Here is a 22,823-nt window from a genome sequence, read left to right as displayed (position 1 = left end):
CCCCCACCCCCACTCACCTTCCACCCCCCCACTCTCCTTCCCCCCTCCCCCACTCTCTTCCCCCCCCCCTCCTCCTCCCCCCCCCCCCCACTCTCCTCCCCCCCCCACTCTCCTCCCCCCCCCCCCACCTCCTCCCCCCTCCCCCACTCCTCCTTCCCCCCTCCCCCACTCTCCTTCCCCCCCCCACTCTCCTCCCCCTCCCCCACTCTCCTTCCCCCACTCTCCTTCCCCCCCCTCCCACTCCTTCCCCCCCCCACTCTCCTTCCCCCCCCACTCCTCCTTCCCCCCCCACTCTCCTTCCCCCCCCCACTCTCCTTCCCCCCCCCCACTCTCCTTCCCCCCCCCCCCACTCTCCTTCCCCCCCCCCACTCTCCTTCCCCCCCCCACTCTCCTTCCCCCCCCCACTCTCCTCCCCCCCCCACTCTCCTTCCCCCCCCCCACTCTCCTTCCCCCCCCCCACTCTCCTTCCCCCCCCCCCACTCTCCTTCCCCCCCCCCACCCTCCTTCCCCCCCCCACTCTCCTTCCCCCCCCCACTCTCCTTCCCCCCCCCACTCTCCTTCCCCCCCCCACTCTCCCTTCCCCCCCCCCCCACTCTCCTTCCCCCCCCACTCTCCTTCCCCCCCCCCACTCTCCTTCCCCCCCCCCTCTCCTTCCCCCCCCCCACTCTCCTTCCCCCCCCCCCACTCTCCTTCCCCCCCCCCACTCTCCTTCCCCCCCCCCCACTCTCCCTTCCCCCCCCCCACTCTCCTTCCCCCCCCCCACTCTCCTTCCCCCCCCCACTCTCCTTCCCCCCCCCCACTCTCCTTCCCCCCCCCACTCTCCTTCCTCCCCCACTCTCCTTCCCCCCCCCCACTCTCCTTCCCCCCCCACTCTCCTTCCCCCCCCCACTCTCCTTCCCCCCCCACTCTCCTTCCCCCCCCCCCACTCTCCTTCCCCCCCCCACTCTCCTTCCCCCCCCCCACTCTCCTTCCCCCCTCCCCCACTCTCCTTCCCCCCCCCCACTCTCCTTCCCCCTCCCCACTCTCCTCCCCCCTCCCCCACTCTCCTCCCCCCTCCCCCACTCTCCTTCCCCCTCCCCCACTCTCCTCCCCCCTCCCCCACTCTCCTCCCCCCTCCCCCACTCTCCTCCCCTCCCCCACTCTCCTCCCCCCTCCCCCACTCTCCTCCCTCTCCCCACTCTCCTCCCCCCTCCCCCACTCTCCTCCCCCCTCCCCCACTCTCCTCCCCCCTCCCCCACTCTCCTCCCCCTCCCCCACTCTCCTCCCCCCTCCCCCACTCTCCTCCCCCCTCCCCCACTCTCCTCCCCCCTCCCCCACTCTCCTCCCCCCTCCCCCACTCTCCTCCCCCCTCCCCACTCTCCTCCCCCCTCCCCCACTCTCCTCCCCCCTCCCCCACTCTCCTCCCCCCTCCCCACTCTCCTCCCCCCTCCCCCACTCTCCTCCCCCCTCCCCCACTCTCCTCCCCCCTCCCCCACTCTCCTCCCCCTCCCCCACTCTCCTCCCCCCTCCCCCACTCTCCTCCCCCCTCCCCCACTCTCCTCCCCCTCCCCCACTCTCCTCCCCCCTCCCCCACTCTCCTCCCCCCTCCCCCACTCTCCTCCCCCCTCCCCCACTCTCCTCCCCCCTCCCCCACTCTCCTTCCCCCCTCCCCCACTCTCCTTCCCCCCTCCCCCACTCTCCTTCCCCCCTCCCCCACTCTCCTTCCCCCCTCCCCCACTCTCCTTCCCCCTCCCCCACTCTCCTTCCCCCCTCCCCCACTCTCCTTCCCCCTCCCCCACTCTCCTTCCCCCCTCCCCCACTCTCCTTCCCCCCTCCCCCACTCTCCTTCCCCCCTCCCCCACTCTCCTTCCCCCCTCCCCCACTCTCCTTCCCCCCTCCCCCACTCTCCTTCCCCCCTCCCCCACTCTCCTTCCCCCCTCCCCCACTCTCCTTCCCCCCTCCCCCACTCTCCTTCCCCCCTCCCCCACTCTCCTTCCCCCTCCCCCACTCTCCTTCCCCCCTCCCCCACTCTCCTTCCCCCCTCCCCCACTCTCCTTCCCCCCTCCCCCACTCTCCTTCCCCCCTCCCCCACTCTCCTTCCCCCCTCCCCCACTCTCCTTCCCCCCTCCCCCACTCTCCTTCCCCCCTCCCCCCACTCTCCTTCCCCCCTCCCCCACTCTCCTTCCCCCCTCCCCCACTCTCCTTCCCCCCCTCCCCCACTCTCCTTCCCCCTCCCCCACTCTCCTTCCCCCCTCCCCCACTCTCCTTCCCCCCTCCCCCACTCTCCTTCCCCCTCCCCCCCTCCTTCCCCCCTCCCCACTCTCCTTCCCCCCTCCCCCACTCTCCTTCCCCCCTCCCCCACTCTCCTTCCCCCCTCCCCCACTCTCCTTCCCCCCTCCCCCACTCTCCTTCCCCCCTCCCCACTCTCCTTCCCCCCTCCCCCACTCTCCTTCCCCCCTCCCCCACTCTCCTTCCCCCCTCCCCACTCTCCTTCCCCCCTCCCCCACTCTCCTTCCCCCCTCCCCCACTCTCCTTCCCCCCTCCCCCACTCTCCTTCCCCCCTCCCCCACTCTCCTTCCCCCCTCCCCCACTCTCCTTCCCCCCTCCCCCACTCTCCTTCCCCCCTCCCCCACTCTCCTTCCCCCCTCCCCCACTCTCCTTCCCCCCTCCCCCACTCTCCTTCCCCCCTCCCCCACTCTCCTTCCCCCCTCCCCCACTCTCCTTCCCCCCTCCCCCACTCTCCTTCCCCCCTCCCCCACTCTCCTTCCCCCCTCCCCCACTCTCCTTCCCCCCTCCCCCACTCTCCTTCCCCCTCCCCCACTCTCCTTCCCCCCTCCCCCACTCTCCTTCCCCCCTCCCCCACTCTCCTTCCCCCCTCCCCACTCTCCTTCCCCCCTCCCCCACTCTCCTTCCCCCCTCCCCCACTCTCCTTCCCCCCTCCCCCACTCTCCTTCCCCCCTCCCCCACTCTCCTTCCCCCCTCCCCCACTCTCCTTCCCCCCTCCCCCACTCTCCTTTTCCCCCCCCTCCCCCCCTCTCCTTCCCCCCTCCCACCACTCTCCTTTTCCCCCCCTCCCCCCACTCCTCCTTTTCCCCCCCTCCCCCCACTCCTCCTTTTCCCCCCCTCCCCCCACTCCTCCTTTTCCCCCCTCCCCCCACTCCTCCTTTTCTCCCCCCTCCCCCCACTCCTCCTTTTCTCCCCCCTCCCCCCACTCCTCCTTTCCCCCCCTCCCCCCACTCCTCCTTTCCCCCCTCCCCCCACTCCTCCTTTCCCACCCCTCCCCCCACTCCTCCTTTTCCCCCCTCCCCCCACTCCTCCTTTTCCCCCCCCTCCCCCCACTCCTCCTCTCCCCCCCCCACACTCTCCTCTCTTTCCCCCCCCCCCCAGTGTCCTGGCTGCCTGGGGACTGTGCAAGGCTGAAAATGTCTGTCTGCCCGAGTGTTCCTCTGTCTCGTTGTGGATTCTAACGCTGCCTGCGATGTGTCTCAGGTACGGTCACGCTGTGGAGCCCCAAAGTCAAGGAGCCACTGGTGAAGATGCTGTGTCATCGAGGGGGTGTCCGAGCCATCGCTGTGGACAAGACCGGAATGTAAGCACCACCACAGAGCTATCGCCGCGGACCTTCTAAATACCCTGCCGTCAAAATAGCCGGGGGAGGGGAGAGGAAGGGAGACAAAGTTGCTCATGGGGTTACCAAGAACAGGGATCACGCAGACAGTAATAATTGGGTTAACTGGACATGTGCGGCTGTGTGTGTGTGCAAGCGAAGGAGATTCTGTATACGTGTGTGTGTGTGTGTGTGTGTGTGTACGCAGTGCAGGGAGATTCTGTGTACAGGTGTGTGTGTGTACACAGTGCGGGGGATTGTGCATACAGGTGTGTGTGTGTGTACACAGTACGGGGGATTGTGTATACCGGTGTGTGTGTGTGTACACAGTGCGGGGGATTGTGTATACAGGGGTGTGTGTGTGTACACAGTGCAGGGGATTGTGTATACAGGTGTGTGTGTACACAGTGCGGGAGATTGTGTATTCAGGTGTGTGTGTGTACACAGTGCGGGGGATTGTGTATTCAGGTGTGTGTGTGTACACAGTGCGGGGGATTGTGTATACAGATGTGTGTGTGTACACAGTGCGGGGGATTGTGTATACAGATGTGTGTGTACACAGTGCGGGGGATTGTGTATTCAGGTGTGTGTGTGTACACAGTGCGGGGGATTGTGTATACAGGTGTGTGTGTGTACACAGTGCGGGGGATTGTGTATACAGATGTGTGTGTGTACACAGTGCGGGGGATTGTGTATACAGATGTGTGTGTACACAGTGCAGGGGATTGTGTATACAGGTGCGTGTGTGTGTAAACAGTGCGGGGGATTGTGTATACAGATGTGTGTATACACAGTCCGGGTGATTGTGTATACAGATGCGTGTGTACACAGTGCGGGGGATTGTGTATACAGATGCGTGCGTGTGTGTATACACAGTGCGGGGGATTGTGTATACAGATGTGTATACACAATGCAGGGGATTGTGTATACAGGTGTGTGTGTGTCAGCGGACACGTGTCGAACATGTGTAAGAACAAGGGCCCCTGCGGGTGTGTGTGTGTGACGTGTGCTGAAACAGATCACTACGGGGTAAGCGAGAGTAACTCTTGTTCAGGAACTGAGGTGACTGGGACTCTGTGTTGGTGGTTAAGTATTCAGCGGGTTCTGTGGGAACGGATGAAGGTGAGCCAGTCCTTGGTGGCTACGTTTTCTTTCACAGGTATGAACTTCAGCTGTATTGTGAACTAGTTTGGTGCTTTGTGTTCTTGCTGCTCAAGTCTCTGTTCTTGCAGGTACATGGCAACTTCAGGTTTGGACAGAAAATTAAACATTTACGACATCCGATCATATCGCCCTCTTCACTCCTATTTCATATCGGCTGGTGCCAGTCACCTCGCTTTCAGTCAGAGAAACCTCCTGGCAGCAGGGTGTGGAAACACTGTACATGTAAGTGGCTTTCATTTTAAATGGTTACACCAGGGACTTGAATACATCCCGACCGACACTCTGTGCAGTACTGAGGGAGCGCCGCACTGTCGGAAGGGCAGTACTGAGGGAGCGCCGCACTGTCAGAGGGGCAGTACTGAGGGAGCGCCGCACTGTCGGAGGGGCAGTACTGAGGGAGCGCCGCACTGTCGGAGGGACAGTACTGAGGGAGCGCCGCACTGTCGGAGGGGCAGTGCCGAGGGAGCGCCGCACTGTCGGAGGGGCAGTACTGAGGGAGCACCGCACTGTCGGAGGGGCAGTACTGAGGGAGTGCCGCACTGTCGGAGGGGCTGTCTTTCGGATGAGACATTAAACCAAGCTCCCTTCTGCCCCCTCGGGAACATATAGGAACAGGAGTATGCCATTCGGCCCCTCGAGCCTGTTCTGCCATTCAGTTAGATCGCGGCCGATCTTGTATCTTAACTCCATCTACCTGCCTTGTATCTTAACTCCATCTACCTGCCTTGTATCTTAACTCCATCTACCTGCCTTGTATCTTAACTCCATCTACCTGCCTTGGTTCTGTAACCCTTAACAACCTTACCCAACAACAATCTCGGTTTTGAAGTTTTCCACTGACCTCCAACATCAACAGCTATTTTGGGACGTGGAATTTCCCTACCCTGTGTGAAGAAGTGCTTCCTGACATCACCCATGAACAGCCTGGCTCGAAGGTTATGCCCCTCCACCCCCAGACTCTCCATTTGCCCCATCAAATCACCGGTCATTCAGTTGGTCACTCAACTCGTCTCTGAGCTTCCCATGAGCCATGGCTCGGGACCGATGCAGCATTGCCATTTCTCAATTGCCATTTCCTCATTTCCGACTGCAATATAGCAAAACTTGTGCACGATTCGAAGGGGAGTTGTCCCCAGTGCCCTGGCCAGCATTAATCCCTCACCCAACATTGCGAAAATGGATTACCCCGGCTGCTGTTTGTGGGACCTTGCTGATTGCAAATCGACTACCGCATTTCCCGAGGGTACAATTGTGGCTGACTGCACTTCAATGCAAATTATTTCTGCATACAGTACAATGCAAATTATTTCTGCATACAGTACAATGGTTCACGCTACTAATGAGAGAGACATTGTATTGTAAGGCACAGTGTATGGAGATGTATGGACAGATTGCAGGAGAACATATTCTAGAATGCAAATGTGTGCTAATTTAAGTGTATCTAAGGGTTAAATCATGGCAGGAGAGCTCGGTCGGGTGTTTTGCTCCTCCTGTACCATGTGGGAACTCAGGGACACTTCCGGTGTCCCTGACGACTACGTGTGCGGGAAGTGTGTCCGCCTCGAGCTCCTGACGGTCCGCGTTGCGGAGTTGGAGCTGAGGGTGGATTCACTCTGGAGCATCCACGATGCTGAGAATGACGTGAGTAGCACGTGTAGCGAGTTGGTCTTACCGCAGGAGAAGAGTCCACAGCCAGATAGGGAATGGAAGACCAGCAGGAAGAGCAGTGCAAGGAAGGTAGTGCAGGGGTCCCCTGTGGTCATCCCCCTGCAAAACAGATAGACCGCTTTGGGTACTGTTGAGGGGGATGACTCATCAGGGGAGGGCAGCAGCAGCCAAGTTCATGGCACCGTGGCTGGCTCTGTTGCACAGGAGGGCAGGAAAAAGATTGGGAGAGCGATAGTGATAGGGGATTCAATGGTGAGGGGAATAGATAGGCGTTTCTGCGGCCGCAACCGAGACTCCAGGATGGTATGTTGCCTCCCTGGTGCAAGGGTCAAGGATGTCTCTGAGCGGGTGCAGGACATTCTGAAAAGGGAGGGAGAACAGCCAGTTGTCGTGGTGCACATTGGTACCAACGACATAGGTAAAAAAAGGGATGAGGTCCTACGAAACGAATTTAAGGAGCGAGGAGCTAAATTAAAAAGTAGGACCTCAAAAGTAGTAATCTCGGGATTGCTACCAGTGCCACCTGCTAGTCAGAGTAGGAATCGCAGGATAGCGCAGATGAATACGTGGCTTGAGCAGTGGTGCAGCAGGGAGGGATTCAAATTCCTGGGGCATTGGAATCGGTTCTGGGGGAGGTGGGACCAGTACAAACCGGACGGTCTGCACCTGGGCAGGACCGGAATCAATGTCCTAGGGGGATTGTTTGCTAGTGCTGTTGGGGAGGAGTTAAACTAATATGGCAGGGGGATGGGAACCAATGCAGGGAGACAGAGGGAGACAAAAAGGAGGCAAAAGCAAAAGACAGAAAGGAGATGAGGAAAAGTGGAGGGCAGAGAAACCCAAGGCAAAGAACAAAAAGGGCCACTGTACAGCAAAATTCTAAAAGGACAAAAGGTGTTTTAAAAAAAACAAGCCTGAAGGCTTTGTGTCTTAATGTAAGGAGTATCCGCAATAAGGTGGATGAATTAACTGTTTACAAATATGATGTGATTGGGATTACGGAGACGTGGCTCCAGGATGATCAGGGCTGGGAACTCAACATCCAGGGCTATTCAACATTCAGGAAGGATAGAATAAAAGGAAAAGGAGGTGGGGTAGCATTGCTGGTTAAAGAGGAGATTAATGCAATAGTTAGGAAAGACATTAACTTGGATGATGTAGAATCTATATGGGTAGAGCTGCAGAACACCAAAGGGCAAAAAACATTAGTGGGAGTTGTGTACAGACCTCCAAACAGTAGTGGTGATGTTGGGGAGGGCATCAAACAGGAAATTAGGAGTGCATGCAATAAAGGTGCAGCAGTTATAATGGGTGACTTTAATATACACATAGATTGGGCTAGCCAAACTGGAAGCAATACGGTGGAGGAGGATTTCCTGGAGTGCATAAGGGATGGTTTTCTAGACCAATATGTCGAGGAACCAACTAGGGGGGAGGCCATCTTAGACTGGGTGTTATATAATGAGAGAGGACTAATTAGCAATCTCGTTGTGCGAGGCCCCTTGGGGAAGAGTGACCATAATATGGTGGAATTCTGCATTAGGATGGAGAATGAAACAGTTAATTCAGAGACCATGGTCCAGAACTTAAAGAAGGGTAACTTTGAAGGTATGAGGCGTGAATTGGCTAGGATAGATTGGCGAATGATACTGAAGGGGTTGACTGTGGATGGGCAATGGCAGATATTTAGAGACCGCATGGATGAACTACAACAATTGTACATTCCTGTCTGGCGTAAAAATAAAAAAGGGAAGGTGGCTCAACCGTGGCTATCAAGGGAAATCAGGGATAGTATTAAAGCCAAGGAAGTGGCATACAAATTGGCCAGAAATAGCAGCGAACCCGGGGACTGGGAGAAATTTAGAACTCAGCAGAGGAGGACAAAGGATTTGATTTGGGCAGGGAAAATGGAGTACGAGAAGAAGCTTGCAGGGAACATTAAGGCGGATTGCAAAAGTTTCTATAGGTATGTAAAGAGAAAAAGGTCAGTAAAGACAAACGTAGGTCCCCTGCAGTCAGAATCAGGGGAAGTCATAACTGGGAACAAAGAAATGGCAGACCAATTGAACAAGTACTTTGGTTCGGTATTCACTAAGGAGGACACAAACAAGCTTCTGGATATAAAAGGCGTCAGAGGGTCTAGTAAGGAGGAGGAACTGAGGGAAATCTTTATTAGTCGGGAAATTGTGTTGGGGAAATTGATGGGATTGAAGACCGATAAATCCCCAGGGCCTGATGGTCTGCATCCCAGAGTACTTAAGGAGGTGGCCTTGGAAATAGCGGATGCATTGACAGTCATTTTCCAACATTCCATTGACTCTGGATCAGTTCCTATCGAGTGGAGGGTAGCCAATGTAACCCCACTTGTAAAAAAAAAAAGGAGGGAGAGAGAAATCAGGGAATTATAGACCGGTCAGCCTGACATCGGTAGTGGGTAAAATGATGGAATCAATTATTAAGGATGTCATAGCAGCGTATTTGGAAAGAGGTGACATGATAGGTCCAAGTCAGCATGGATTTGTGAAAGGGAAATCATGCTTGACAAATCTTCTGGAATTTTTTGAGGATGTTTCCAGTAAAGTGGACAAAGGAGAACCAGTTGATGTAGTGTATTTGGACTTTCAGAAGGCTTTCGACAAGGTCCCACACAAGAGATTAATGTGCAAAGTTAAAGCACATGGGATAGGGGGTAGTGTGCTGACATGGATTGAGAACTGGTTGTCAGACAGGAAGCAAAGAGTAGGAGTAAATGGGTACTTTTCAGAATGGCAGGCAGTGACTAGTGGGGTACCGCAAGGTTCTGTGCTGGGGCCCCAGCTGTTTACAATGTACATTAATGATTTAGACGAGGGGATTAAATGTAGTATCTCCAAATTTGCAGATGACACTAAGTTGGGTGGCAGTGTGAGCTGCGAGGAGGATGCTATGAGGCTGCAGAGTGACTTGGATAGGTTAGGTGAGTGGGCAAATGCATGGCAGATGAAGTATAATGTGGATAAATGTGAGGTTATCCACTTTGGTGGTAAAAACAGAGAGACAGACTATTATCTGAATGGTGACAGATTCGGAAAAGGGGAGGTGCAACGAGACCTGGGTGTCATGGTACATCAGTCATTGAAGGTTGGCATGCAGGTATAGCAGGCGGTTAAGAAAGCAAATGGCATGTTGGCCTTCATAGCGAGGGGATTTGAGTACAGGAGCAGGGAGGTGTTACTACAGTTGTACAGGGCCTTGGTGAGGCCACACCTGGAGTATTGTGTACAGTTTTGGTCTCCTAACTTGAAGGACATTCTTGCTATTGAGGGAGTGCAGCGAAGGTTCACCAGACTGATTCCCGGGATGGTGGGACTGACCTATCAAGAAAGACTGGATCAACTGGGCTTGTATTCACTGGAGTTCAGAAGAATGAGAGGGGACCTCATAGAAACGTTTAAAATTCTGACGGGTTTAGACAGGTTCGATGCAGGAAGAATGTTCCTAATGTTGGGGAAGTCCAGAACCAGGGATCACAGTCTAAGGATAAGGGGTAAGCCATTTAGGACCGAGATGAGGAGAAACTTCTTCACCCAGAGAGTGGTGAACCTGTGGAATTCTCTACCACAGAAAGTAGTTGAGGCCAATTCACTAAACATATTCAAAAGGGAGTTAGATGAAGTCCTTACTACTCGGGGGATCAAGGGGTATGGCGAGAAAGCAGGAATGGGGTACTGAAGTTGCATGTTCAGCCATGAACTCATTGAATGGTGGTGCAGGCTAGATGGGCTGAATGGCCTACTCCTGCACCTATTTTCTATGTTTCTATGTAATATAATATACCCCATTACATGGGACTAAAGTCCAGTACCAGTCAAATGTTCCTTTTAGATTTTGGTGAGCTATACAAGAGCTGCATTTATATCGCACCTTTCCTATCCGCAATGTTCCAAAGCCTTTTACAGCAAATTAAGTACTTTTTGAAGTGTAGTCACTGTTGGATAAAAACAGAAGAAATGGGAGCAGGAGTCGGCCATTCGGTCCCTCGAGCCTGCTCCGCCATTTAATACGATCATGGCTGATCCGATCATGGACTCAGCTCCACTTCCCCGCCCGCTCCCCGTAACCCTTCACTCCCTTATCGCTCAAAAATCTGTCTATCTCCACCTTAAATATATTCAATGACCCAGCCTCCACAGCTCTCTGGGGCAGAGAATTCCACAGATTTACAACCCTCTGAGAGAAGAAATTTCTCCTCATCTCAGTTTTAAATGGGCGGCCCCTTATTCTGAGACCATGCCCCCTAGTTCTAGTCTCCCCCATCAGTGGAAACATCCTCTCTGCATCCACCTTGTCGAGCCCCCTCATAATCTGATACGTTTCGATAAGATCACCTCTCATTCTTCTGAACTCCAATGTGTAGAGGCCCAACCTCCTCAACCTGATCGTCACAGGCGGTCCCTCGAACGAGGATGACTTGCTTCCACATGAGTTCACAGATGTTTCTATGGAGGACCTGATGTTCCAGTCCTGAACTCCAATTGAAGGGGTGGAAGATGCCTGTGGGTGGATTGTTTTAACGTGGGGTGGCCGTTGCACATCAGCCACCACACGGGGCTTGACCGAGCGAGGCCTTTATCCAGTGGCAAGGGTTAACCAGGATCACTGGAGACCTGCTCTGCTGCACAATATCGCACAGTGTGGGCTGGGCCCGTGCTGCCCCTGGGCCCTCGGCTCTTCTGGGCCCCGTACCCTCCTTCGCCGCACCTCCACCCCCGACGTTCCAGGGCCCAGCGCTCCAGCTCTATTGATAGCCCTTACCTGCGGTGGTGGTCTCTCACAGGTCGGGGCGGCCCTACCCAACCTCTCCTCAATCCAAACCCCTCATCTCCGGAATCAACCGAGTGAATCTTCCCTGAACTGCCTCCAAAGCAAGTATATCCTTTCGTAAGTTTCGTGAGACCAAAAACTGCACGCAGTACTCCAGGTGTGGCCTCACCAATACCCTGTACAACTGGAGCAAGACTTCCCCTGCTTTTATACTCCATCCCCCTTTGCAATAAAGGCCAAGATACCATTGGCCTTCCTGATCACTTGCTGTACCTGCACACGGGTTGAGCGTGCGAAATCTGGAGTTGCAAAATTCGGATTTCCGGACGCCGGGCCGATTCGTGGCGGCGGCGTTCCGAAAATCCGGACTCCCCCGCCTCGGCGGCCCGACCTCGGCTGCCCGATCCCACTACCTCGGCTCAAGTAAGGACGTTCCCAAAATCCGGAAATATCCAGAATGGCCTCGGTACCGAGTTTTCCGTACTTCGGACACTCGACCTGTACTACCTTTTTGTGTCTCATGCACAAGGACCCCCAGGTCCCGCTGTACTGCAGCATTTTACAACTTTTCTCCATTTAAATTATTATTTGCTTTACTATTATTTCTGCCAAAGTGGATAACCTCACATTTTCCCACGTTGTGCTCCATCTGCCAAATTTTTGGCCACTCACTTAGCCTGTCTATATCCCTTTGCTGATTTTTTTTTGTGTCCTCCTCACAATTTGCTTTCCTACCCATCTTTGTATCGTCAGCAAACTTGGCTACGTTACACTCGGTCCCTTCTTCCAAGTCATTAATATAGATTGTAAATAGTTGGTGCCCCAGCACTGATCCCTGCGGCACCCCACTAGTTACTGGTTGCCAACCCGGGAATGAACCATTTATCCCGACTCTCTGTTTTCTGTTAGTTCGCCAATCCTCTATCCATGCTAATATATTACCCCCAACCCCGTGAACTTTTATCTTGTGCAGTAACCTTTTATGTGGCACCTTGTCAAATGCCTTCTGAAAATCCAAATACACCACATCCACTGGTTCCCCTTTATCCACCGTTCGTTACATCCTCAAAGAGCTCCAGCAAATTTGTCAAACATGACTTCCCCTTCATAAATCCATGCTGACTCTGCTTGATTGAATCATGCTTTTCCAAATGTCCCACTACTTCCTTAATTTTACCAAGTACTACTACTTTAGTGATTGTACTGAGTGCAGTGGAGTGGCTCCCTATCACTAAAGAAGTAGTACTGTGTAAAATAACGGGACTAAAGGCGGACAAGTCCCCTGGACCTGATAGCTTGCATCCTAGGGTCTTAAAAAAAGCGGCTGCAGAGATAGTGGATGCATTGGTTGTAATCTACCAAAATTCCCTGGATTCTGGAGAGGTCCCAGCAGATTGGAAAACTGCAAATGTAATGCCCCTATTTTTATAAAAAGCAGTTAGCCTAACATCTGTCGCTGGGAAAATGCTGGAGTCCATTATTAAGGAAGCAGTACCAGGACATTTTGAAAAGCATAATTCAATCAAGCAAAGTCAGCATGGTGTTATGAAAGGGAAATCACGTTTGACAAACTTGCTGGAGCTGTTTGAGGATGTATCGAACAGGGTGGATAAAGGGGAAGCCAGTGGATGTGGCATATTTGGATTTCCAGAAGGCATGTGATAAGGTGCCACATAAAAGGTTACTGCACAAGATAAAAGTTCACGGGGTTGGGGGGTAATATATTAGCATGGATAGAGGATTGGCTAACTAACAGAAAACAGAGAGTCGGGATAACTGGGTCGTTTTCCGGTCGGCAAACAGTAACTAGTGGGGTGCCGCAGGGGATCAGTGCTGGGACCCCAACTATTTACAATCTATATTAACGACTTGGATGAAGGAACCGAGTGTAACGTAGCCAAGTTTGCTGATACAAAGATGGGTTGGAAAGCAATGTGTGAGGAGGATGCAAAGGGATATAGACAGGACAAGTGAGTGGGCAAAAAATTGGCAGATGGAATTATAGGGCCCAATTTTGGCCATGACTTGCATCAATTTTTTTTTGGAGTAAGTTGGTTTTTCTGACGCAAGTTGGGGAGGAAGGGAGGGAGGGAGAGGAAAGGCTGGGCCCCACAGCATCTCGGGTAGGGTTCTGGCAGCCTGGGCTGCAGTCAGAAGCCGGCGAACATTGGGTCCTGCTGACAGCTTGCAGGACACGCTGGGAGGGCGAAGGAGCATGCGCGCAGACTCCACTGCGCATGTGGACAGCTGCCGGCAAGTGTTTTCAGCGCAGGGCTGTAGCTCCGCCCCCTTCCCCCCCCCCCCCCCCCACTTCACCATGGACGCCTCGCCAGAACCCAGGGCACTCGGCAGAGGGGCCAGGATGCTAAGAGTTTTTTCCAGCACAAAGTCGGAGCATAAAGGGTCGGTTGGCCACAATTGGGCCCACAATGTGGGAACATGTGAGGTTATCCACTTTGGCAGAGATAATGGAAGAGCAAGTTATTATTTAAATGGAGAAAGATTGCAAAGTGCTGCAATGCAGAGGGCCCTGGGGATACTTGTACATGAAACACAAAAGGTTAGTATGCAGGTACAGCAAGTGATCAGGAAGGCCAATGGAATCTTAGCCTTTATCCACTCCCTGCTCCCATAGCCCCTTCTAGCCTGAAGACCGAAACAAAATATTTGTTCAACATCTCTGCCTGTTCCCCGTTATTAATTCCCCAGTCTCATCCTCCAGGGGGCCGACATTTACTTTAGTCAATCTTTTCCTTTTTATGTATCTGTAGAAACTCTAACACTCTGTTTTTATATTTCGTGCTAGTTTACTTTCATCATCTATCATCCCTCTTTATCATTTTTTTTTAGTCGTTCTTTGCTGGCTTTTAAAAGTTTCCCAATCCTCTGGCCTCCCACTAGTCTTGGCCACATTGTATACCCTTATTTTCAATTTTCAAACACTCCCTTATTTCCGTAGTTAGCCACGGATGGTTATCCCTTCTCTTACAGTCTTTCCTTCTCATTGGGATACAATTTTGTTGCAAGTTATGAAATATCTCCTTAAATGTACACCACTGCTCATCAACCGTCCCACACTTTAATCTATTCTCCCAGTCCACTTTAGCCAACCCTGCCTTCATACCTTTTGTAGTCTCCTTTATTTAAGCTTAGGACCCTGGTTTAAGAACCAGCTTTCTCACCCTCCAACTGAATTTGAAATTCAACCATGTTATGGTCACTCTTTCCTAGAGGATCTTTTACTACGGGATCATTTATTAATCCTGTCTCATTACACAGTACCAGATCTAACAGCCTGCTCCCTGGTTGGTTCCGCAACATACTGTTGAAGGAAACTATCCCGGATACACTCTATGAATTCCTCAAGGCTACCCTGGCCAATTTGCTTTGTCTGATCAATTTGAAGGTTAAAGTCACCCATGATTATTGCCGTTCCTTTTTTTTTTTACAAGCCTCCATTATTTCTTGATTTATACTCCGTCCAACAGTGTAGCTACTGTTAGGGGGCCTATGGATTTCGCCCACATTATTATTCCCCTTATTATTCCTTAGTTCTACCCAAACTGTTCCAACATCTTGATCCTCTGAGCCAATATCATTTCTCACTAACGCACTGATCCCATCCTTTATTAACACAGCTACCCCACCTCCTTTTCCTTTCTGTCTGTCCTTCCATATTGTCAAATACCCCAGACTATTTAGTTCCCAGCCTTGGTCACCTTGCAACCACATCTCTGTAATGGCTATCAGATCATACCCGTTTGTATCTATTTGTGCCGTCAGCTCATTTATTTTGTTAGGAATGCTACGAGCATTTAGACAAAGAGCTTTTAAATTTGTTTTTTTTTAATCCTGCTGGTTTCCTCTCTCATTTTCTACATTTTAGCTTTCCAATTCCAGCTTTACTCCCCTCCCTACTGAATCTATTTTCAGGTTCCCATCCCCCTGCCAAGCTAGTTTAAACCCTCCCCAACAGCACAAGCAAACCCCCCCCCTCCCTGCGAGATATTGGTCCCGGCTCTGTTGAGGTGCAACCTGTCTGGCTTGTACAGGTCCCACCTCCCCCCAGAAGCGGTCCCAATGCCTCAGGAAACTAACGCCCTCCCTCCTGCACCATCTCTCCAGCCCCGTATTCATCTGCTCTATCCTCCTATTTCTGTACTCACCAGCTCGTGGCACCGGGAGTAATCCGGAGAGTACTACCTTTTTGAGGTCCTGCTTTTTAATCTCGCTCCTTGCTCCCTAAACTCTGCCTGCAGGATCTCATCCCTCTTCCTACCCATGTCATTGGTCCCGATATGAACCATGACCTCTGGCTGTTCACCCTCTCCACCCAGAATGCCCTGCAGCCGCTCCGTGACATCCTTGACCCTGGCACCAGGGAGGCAACATACCATCCTGGAGTCACGTCTGCGGCCGCAGAAATGCCTGTTTGTCCCCCGACTATTGAATCTCCTACCACTACAGCTCTTCCATTCTTCTTCCTCCCCTGCCACCCCGTGCAGCTGAGCCACCCGTGGGGCCCTGGATTTTGCTCTGTTGGAATAACGACATAAGAAACGGGAGCAGGAGTAGGCCATTCGGCCCCTCGAGCCTGCTCCGCCATTTAATAAGATCATGCCTGATCATCGACCTCACCTCAACTCCCCTTCCCTACCCCACTCCCTTATCCATCAAAAATCTGTCTTTTCTTCAACTTAAATAGATTCACTGTTGTGTAGGAAACGTGGTGGGCAGCCAGTTTGCGCACAGCAAGCTCCCACAAACAGCCATGTGACAATGGACCCGATCACCGTTTTACCGTGTTGGTTCAGGGATAGATCATCACAGGCAGTCCCGCGAAATTGAGGAAGACTTGCTTCCACTCTAACAGTGAGTTCTCAGGTGACTGAACAGTCCAACACGGGAACCACAGTCCCCTGTCACAGGTGGGACAGACAGTGGTTGAGGGAAGGGGAGGGTGGGACTGGTTTGCCGCACGCTCCTTCCGCTGCCTGCGCTTGCTTTCTGCACGCTCTCGGCGACGAGACTCGAGATGCTCAGCGCCCTCCCGGATACACTTCCTCCACTTAGGGTGGTCTTTGGCCAGGGACTCCCAGGTGTCAGTGGGGATGTTGCACTTTATCAGAGAGGCTGTGACGGTGTCCTTAGAAATATAGAAAATAGGTGCAGGAGTAGGCCATTCGACCCTTCGTGCCTACACCACCATTCAATATGATCATGGCTGATCATTCAACTTCAGTACCCCTTTCCTGCCTTCTCTCCCTCTGGTCCCTTCAGCTGTAAGGGCCACATCTAATTCTCTTTTAAATATATCAAACGAACTGGCCTCAACAACTCTCTGTGGTAGAGAATTCCACAGGTTCACAATTCTCTGAGTGAAGAAGTTTCTCCTCATCACGGTCCTAAATGGCTTCCTCCTTATCCTTAGACTGTGACCCCTGGTTCTGGACTTCCCCAACATCGGGAACATTCTTCCTGCATCTAACCTGTCCAGTCCCGTCAGAATTTTATATGTTTCTATGAGATCCCCTCTCATTCTTCTAAATTCCAGCGACTATAAGCCGAGTCGATCCAGTCTTTCTTCATATGTCAGTCCTGCCATCCCGGGAATCAGTCTGGTGAACCTTCGCTGCACTCCCTCAATAGCAAGAACGTCCTTCCTCAGATTAAGAAACCAAAACTGCAGACAATACTCAAGGTGTGGTCTCACCAAGGCCCCGTACAACTGCAGTAAGACCTCCCTGCTCCTATACTCACATCCCCTATCTATGAAGGTCAACATACCATTTGCCTTCTTCACCGCCTGCTGTACCTGCATGCCAACTTTCAATGACTGATGTACCATGACAACCAGGTCTCGTTGCACCTCCCCTTTTCCTAATCTGCCGCCATTCAGATAATATTCTGCCTTCCTGTTTTTGCCACCAAAGTGGATAACCTCACATTTATCCACATTATACTGCATCTGCCATGCATTTGCCCACTCACCTAACCTGTCCAAGTCACCCTGCAGCCTCTTAGCATCCTCCTCACAGCTCACACCGCCACCCAGCTTATTGTCATCTGCAAACTTAGAGATATTACATTCAATTCCTTCATCTAAATCATTAATGTATATTGTAAATAGCCGGGGTCCCAGCACTGAGCCCTGCGGCACCCCACTAGTCACTGCCTGCCATTCTGAAAAGGACCCCTTTATTCCCACTCTGCTTCCTGTCTGCCAACCAGTTCTCTATCCACGTCGATACATTACTCCCAATACCATGTGCTTTAATTTTGCACACCGATCTCTTGTGTGGGACCTTGTCAAAAGCCTTTTGAAAGTCCAAATACACCACATCCACTGGTTCTCCCTTATCCACTCTACTAGTTACATCCTCAAAAAAAAACTCTGGAAGATTTATCAAGCATGATTTCCCTTTCATAAATCCATGCTGACTTGGACCGATCCTGTCACTGCTTTCCAAATGCGCTTCTATTACATCTTTAATAATTGATTCCAGCATTTTCCACACTACTGATGTCAGGCTAACCGGTCTATAATTACCTGTTTTCGCTCTCCCTCCTCTTTTTAAAAAGTGGGGTTACATTAGCTAACCTCCAGTCCATAGGAACTGATCCAGAGTCTATAGAATGTTGGAAAATGACCACCAATGCATCCACTATTTCTAGGGCCACTTCCTTAAGTACTCTGGGATGCAGACTATCAGGCCCTGGGGATTTATCGGCCTTCAATCCCATCAATTTCCCTAACACAATTTCCTGACTAATAAGGATTTCCCTTAGTTCCTCCTTCTCACTAGACCCTCGGTCCCCTAGTATTTTCGGGAGGTTATTCGTGTCTTCCTTATTGAAGACAGAACCAAAGTATTTGTTCAACTGGTCTGCCATTTCCTTGTTCCCCATTATGAATTCCCCTGATTCTGACTGCAAGGGACCTACGTTTGTCTTCACTAATCTTTTTCTCTTCACATATTTATAGAAGCTTTTGCAGTCAGTTTTTATGTTCCCAGCAAGCTTCCTCTCATACTCTATTTCCCCCCTCCTAATTAAACACTTTGTCCTCCTCTGCTGAATTCTAAATTTCTCCCAGTCCTCAGGTTTTCTGCTTTTTCTGGCCAATTTATATGCCTCTTCCTTGGATTTAACACTTTCCCTAATTTCCCTTGTTGGCCATGGTTGAGCCACCTTCCCTTTTTTATTCTTACGCCACACAGGGATGTACAATTGTTGTAGTTCATACATGTGATATTTAAATGTCTGCCATTGCCTATCCACCGTCAACCCTTTAAGTATCATTCTCCAGTCTATTCTAGCCAATTCACGCCTCATACCATCGAAGTTACCTTTCTTTAAGTTCAGGACCCTAGTCTCTGAATTAACTGTGTCACTCTCCATCTTAATGAAGAATTCTACCATATTATGGTCACTCTTCCCCAAGGGACCTCGCACAACCAGATTGCTAATTAGTTCTTTCTCATTACACATCACCCAGTCTCGGATGGCCTGCCCTCTAGTTGGTTCCTCGACATATTGGTCTAGAAAACCATTCCTTATACACTCCAGGAAATCCTCCTCCACAGTATTGCTACCAGTTTGGTTAGCCCAATCTATATGCAGATTAAAGTCACCCGTGATAACTGCTGTACCTTTATTGCACGCATCCCTAATTTCCTGTTTGATGCTGTCCCCAACCTCACTACTACTGTTTGGTGGTCTGTACACAACTCCCACTAACGTTTTCTGCCCTTTGGTATTCCGTAGCTCCACCCATACAGATTCCACATCATCCAAGCTAATGTCCCTCCTTACTATTGCGTTAATCTCCTCTTTAACCAGTAACGCCACCCCACCTCCTTTTCCTTTCTGTCGATCCGTCCTGAATATTGAATACCCCTGGATGTTGAGTTCCCAGCCTTGGTCACCCTGGAGCCATGTCTCCATAATCCCAATTACATCATATCCGTTAACCGCTATCTGTGCAGTCAATTCATCCACCTTAATAAGAAACGTTTCCTCTGCCCACCTATGGCTTGTTTGCCGTGAAGGAGTTCCGAGTAGAGCGCTTGCTTTGGGAGTCTCGTGTCTGCGGGCCATGCGGACAATGTGGCCCTGCCCAGCGGAGCTGGTCGAGTGTGGTCAGTGCTTCGATGCTGGGGATGTTGACCTGGTCGAGGACGCTAACGTTGGTGCGTCTGTCCTCCCAAGGGATTTGCAGGATCTTGCGGAGACATCGTTGGTGGTATTTCTCCAGCGACTTGAGGTGGTCTACTGTACATGGCCCACGTCTCTGAGCCATACAGGAGGGCGGGTAACGTCCACAGAACTCCCCTGCTCTTCAAAATGCTGGCTGTGGGATCTTTCGGCATCCAACTGAAGTAGCGGCACTTGGCCTCTTGTGCGAAAGACGGCACCTCCAACACGGCGGCACTCTCTCGGTCGTCATCATCATAGGCAGTCCCTCGAAACGAGGGTGACTTGCTTCCACGCCGAAAAGGGATGAGTTCACGGGTGCTTCAATGAAGAACCTAATATTCCAGATCCCGAACTACATCCTGAAGGGTGGATTGTTTTAACGTGGGGTGACCGTTGCACACCAGCCACCACACGGGGCTTGACCGAGCTCGGCCTTGGTCCAGTGGCAAGGGTTAACCAGGACGACTGGAGACCAGCTCTGCTGCACGGACCCAGTGCACGAGCACAGTGTGGGCTGCTCTCCTGGGCCCCGATCACGTCCCTCTACGAACTCTCGCCGCTCCTTTGCCCCGACCTGGCCGCCCCTGCTGTACCGGCCCTCGCTGCAGTCAGCCGTCGCCCTCCTGCAGCAGCACGCGCTGCTCCCTGCAGTGGCTCCGGCCTGCTTGATGGTCTTGCAGGCTGGGACCGCGCCGATATCCGGGCCGAGCCACCGCACACTGCCCTGAGGGGGTTGGCCCGGACTGTGCGATCGTGTAACCGCTGGATACCGCGTGCTGATCGATGTGTCTCATTCTCTCCCCCCACCCCCCCCCTCCTCCCGCAGGTTTACAAAGACATTCACCATGCCTCGGTGAGGACGCCTTACCTCAGTCACTCGGTGCGCCAGGGAGTGCATGGGCTGCAGTTCTGCCCCTACGAGGACGTGTTGGGCGTGGGCCATGCCCAGGGATTCACCAGCATGCTAGTGCCAGGCAAGTAGCCAGTGTCCCCGACAAGCTCGCACCAGGCAGATGCTGCTTTTTATCAAAGGCCAAATACTGCGGGATGCTGGTACCTGGAATAAAACCAGAGAATGCTGGGAAATCTCAGCGGGTCAGGCAGCATCCGTGGGGAGAGAAACAGAGTTATCATAGGCAGTCCCTCGGGACCGAGGGAGACTTGCCTCCACTCTAAAAGTGAGTCCTTAGGTGACTGAACAGTCCAATACGAGAACCACAGTCCCTGTCACAGGTGGGACAGACAGTGGTTGAGGGAAGGGGAGGGTGGGACGAGACTCGAGGTGCTCAGCGCCCTCCCGGATGCACTTCCTCCACTGAGGGCGGACTGGTCTTTGGGCCCAGGGACCGCCAGGTGTCGGTGGGGGATGTTGCACTTTACCAGGGTGGGCGTTGAGGGTGGTCCCTTGTAACGTTTCCGCTGGCCTGCCGTGAAGGAGTTCCGAGTCGAGCGCTTGCTTTGGGGAGTCTCGTGTCTGGGGGCCATGCGGACAATGTGGCCCCGCCCAGCGGAGATGGTCAAGTACTGCGGATTGTGGAGCCTGGAATAAAAGCAGAAAGCGCTGGAAATCCCCGCAGGTCGGGCAGCATCTGCGGAGAGAGAAACGAGAGTTAATGTTTCGGGCCGATGACCCTTCGCCAGAACTGGTTAAGGAGCGCTGAAAGGGGGAGGGGAGGACAGAACACAAGGGTCCGTGGTTGGGGGGTGGGGGAGGGGGTGGAAGACAGGAGAGATCAGAGAGACAAAAGGGGATGATGGGCCGACTGAGATGGTAATGGCAGAAGTTAGCGAAAGGTGAGTCTGGATAGGGTGTGAATGGCGTGGTAATTACCAGCTGCCATTTAAGACAAAAGGGGAAAAAAAACATAAGATCGGGGGAGGGAGGGGGGGGGGGCCAAATATGGGCAGGGGTTATGGTCTGAAATTGTTTGAACTCTCCGTTGAGTCCAGAAGGCTGTAAAGTGCCTAAACGAAAAATGAGGTGCTGTTTCTCGAGCTTGCGTTGAGCTTCGTTGGAGCAGTGTCGGAGGCTGAGGACGGAGATGTGGAGCGGGGAATTAAAGTGACAGGCGACCGGAAGCTCAGGGGTCACGCTCACGGACTGAGCAGAGATGTTCCGCAAAGCCTTTTTGTCACCAGTGATCGACTGGCTGCACACTGAACCCTCTCCTGGGCAGGTCTGGTTGGGGGGGGGGGCAGTCAGTCAGTCAGTCTTGACGGAGCTGACCCCTGGGCTGAGCTCCCCTTGCTGAGATTCTCTGCCGGACTGAGGAGATGTGGGTCCCACAACCGCACACCGCCCTGCCCCCCCCACCCCTCCGTGCGACGAGTGCCTTAACTCACAGAAACATAGACAATAGAAGCAGGCGTAGGCCATTCGGCCCCTCGAGCCTGCACCATTCAATATGACCATGGCTGATCCTCTATCTCAACACCATATTCCCGCTTTCTCCTCATACCCCATGCTGCCTTTTGTGTCTAGAAATCTATCGATCTCCCTCTTAAATATATTCAGTGACTTGGCCTCCACAGCCTTCTGTGGTAGAGAATTCCACAGGTTCACCTCCCTCGGAGTGAAAACATTTCTCCTCATCTCGCTCCTAAATTTCCTACCCCGTATCCTGAGACTGTGACCCCTTGTTCTAGACTTCCCAGCCCCGGGGAAACATCCTCCCCACATCCAGTCTGTCCAACCCCGTCAGAATTTTGTACCTTTCAATGAGATCCCCTCTCAGCCTTCTAAACTCCAGTGAATACAGGGCCCAGTCGACCCAATCTCTCCTCATACGGCAGTCCCGCCATCCCAGGAATCAGTCTGGTGAACCTTCGCTGCACTCCCTCTATGGCAAGTATATCCTTCCTAAGGTAAGGAGACCAAAACTGCGCACAATACTCCAGGTGTGGTCTCACCAAGGCCCTGTATAACTGTAGAAAGACATCCTTGCTCCTGTACTCAAACCCTCTCGCAATGAAGGCCAACATACCATTTGCCTTCCTAACTGCTTGCTGCACCAGCAGGTTTACTTTCAATGACTGGTGAACAAGGACACCCAGGTCCCTCTGTACATCGACACTTCCCAAGCCATCACCATTTAAATAATACTTTGTCCTTATGTTTTTCCTACCAAAGTGGATAACGTCACATGTATCCACGTTATACTGCATCTGCCATGAGTTTGCCCACTCACTCAAACTATCTAAATCACCTTGCATCCTCCTCACAACTCACAATCCCAACTAGTTTTGTGTTGTCAGCAAACTTGGAAAATTACATTTGGTTCCCTCATCGAAATCATTTTTATTATCTATATAAATATATATATATTATTTTTATATATATATATATATATATATATATGTATATATTAAATAGCTGGGGCCCCAGCACTGATCCCTATGGTAC

General features: G+C 52.5%; 1 protein-coding gene across 1 annotated transcript in view; it reads left to right on the top strand.

The window, feature by feature from the left end:
- The window catches only part of wdr46 (WD repeat domain 46), an 88,158-nt gene that overhangs the window by 40,735 nt on the left and 24,600 nt on the right, over positions 1–22,823 (top strand). Inside the window, exons 10-12 of the mRNA XM_070866751.1 lie at positions 3,469–3,568; positions 4,819–4,972; positions 20,247–20,394. Of these exons, the coding sequence (XP_070722852.1) occupies positions 3,469–3,568; positions 4,819–4,972; positions 20,247–20,394 (402 nt within the window). The remainder of the gene's footprint in view (positions 1–3,468; positions 3,569–4,818; positions 4,973–20,246; positions 20,395–22,823) is intronic.

The sequence above is a fragment of the Pristiophorus japonicus genome, chromosome 23 (assembly GCF_044704955.1).
Source record: "Pristiophorus japonicus isolate sPriJap1 chromosome 23, sPriJap1.hap1, whole genome shotgun sequence".
In the NCBI taxonomy this organism is placed as follows: Eukaryota; Metazoa; Chordata; class Chondrichthyes; family Pristiophoridae; genus Pristiophorus; species Pristiophorus japonicus.
The sequence above is the reverse complement of the archived record's forward strand: the minus strand, read 5'-3'. Positions and strand labels throughout refer to the sequence as shown.